The sequence below is a fragment of the Mesitornis unicolor genome, unplaced genomic scaffold (assembly GCF_000695765.1).
Source record: "Mesitornis unicolor isolate BGI_N332 unplaced genomic scaffold, ASM69576v1 scaffold10533, whole genome shotgun sequence".
Taxonomy (NCBI): domain Eukaryota; kingdom Metazoa; phylum Chordata; class Aves; order Mesitornithiformes; family Mesitornithidae; genus Mesitornis; species Mesitornis unicolor.
In genome coordinates, this window is record NW_010172587.1 from 6530 (window position 1) to 8025 (window position 1496).

The 1496-nt window shown below is 39.0% G+C and overlaps 1 protein-coding gene across 1 annotated transcript in view; it reads right to left on the reverse strand.

Annotated features, from left to right (window-relative positions):
- Positions 1 to 301: 301 nt before the first annotated feature.
- The window catches only part of LOC104537534 (protein polybromo-1-like), a gene marked incomplete at both ends in the record, with an annotated part of 11934 nt that continues 10739 nt past the window's right edge, over positions 302 to 1496 (reverse strand). Inside the window, one exon of the mRNA XM_010180439.1 lies at positions 302 to 518. Within this exon, the coding sequence (XP_010178741.1) occupies positions 302 to 518 (217 nt within the window). The remainder of the gene's footprint in view (positions 519 to 1496) is intronic.

Consider the following 1496-nt stretch of genomic DNA (forward strand, 5'->3'; position numbering starts at 1 on the left):
GAAAAATGGGAGGTTCTGCAGAAGACATCATCTCTGCTGCCCATTTAGCCTTCAGAAATATTGATGTGCCGACTTTTCAGGCACACTACAAATGAAACTCCATGGAAAATAAACCAAATGGCAGCCATCCATAAGAGATTATCAAAAGACTGTTGCAGACAGAGCTGAAACAAAAGCACTCAAATACAGAGGAAAGATGGAATACGCAGCATCGACAACTTGAGCACAAAATATATTCTGGAACTAAAATAAACCCTTGAAAAGTTTCCCACCAGATGTAGCTTGCATTCGATTTTCTTACCTGATCTGCTGCAATGAAATAGGTGCTTTAATTTGCTGATAATAATCAGGATATTTTTTCTTGGAGGGCAAGTGGAAAAAGGGTTCAGATATGAGCTGGCCCTGATTATTTCGGCAACTTCTAACTGTGTCATAAAGCTGATAAAGAGGATTAGAAGCATCCATGAAGGAAGTAATGCTCTCTGCTTCTGATTCTCCTTCTTCATAACGAGCAGCAGCTGCACAGAGAGAAAGGAAAAAGGTGAAACTCAGCAGGACAACTCAAAGTCAGTTTTTCTGCTTGATACTTCAAATGGATAAAGATCTAAACAAGAAGAAAACGCAGTCCTGTCTGGCAGTCAGATTCATACCTCAGTAGAGGACATCACAAATATATCTTATGAGTCTCTAACTGGCAAAAGCAGTACTTTATCCAGGTATTGCAAGCTCTCTTATCAGATGAGACTTTAGTTCTAGCACTGGTAAAATATCCTTGCCACCTACATAGAGAACCACTGAGGAGTGTTCAGATATGAAACTACTTAACAGGACTATTCAAGCACACACTACCCATAAAGAGTTATGTCCTTATTTACCCATGAAACCATTAACACCACTATTTGTGCCAAGTGCATTTGTATGCTGAACTGCCATTCTGCTGTCTGACAAGAGCTCGCTACACTGACAGACCACGTCTGGGATCTTCAGAGGTGACTCGCCAGGTAAGAGAAATGGAGAAACTGATCATGGGTTTTTTCATACATATCAAACAGGTGACCTCAGAACTTTTATAACCCTCTAGCCCATATTAATCACAGCTCAATTAAAAAACGGTGACATTTAGCAGGAAAAGAAAATGACACCACAGCCTGAAGGTACACCGCTAATACATGCAGCAAAATTTTAATTACCAGAAGCATTTTACAAGAAACTATTTACTAATTTATATAGTAAACTTTTCCAGTCATAATATGAAGCATATATGCTTCAGGATTAGGATGAATGAAAGAGATTCTATGAAGAACAGACAAAATTAGGAGAACCATTACATGAGCAATGTAATGCATCCTGGTAGTGGAAAGACAGGATGGGAAGCAAAAAATGGCCAACCCTTCCATGCTCCTCAGTAACATGAATGGTGTAATTTGTACCTTGCAGACAGGCATAACATAAAAATTACGTGGGTTTGCACATGCTAGAGTTAAATTATTCACTCT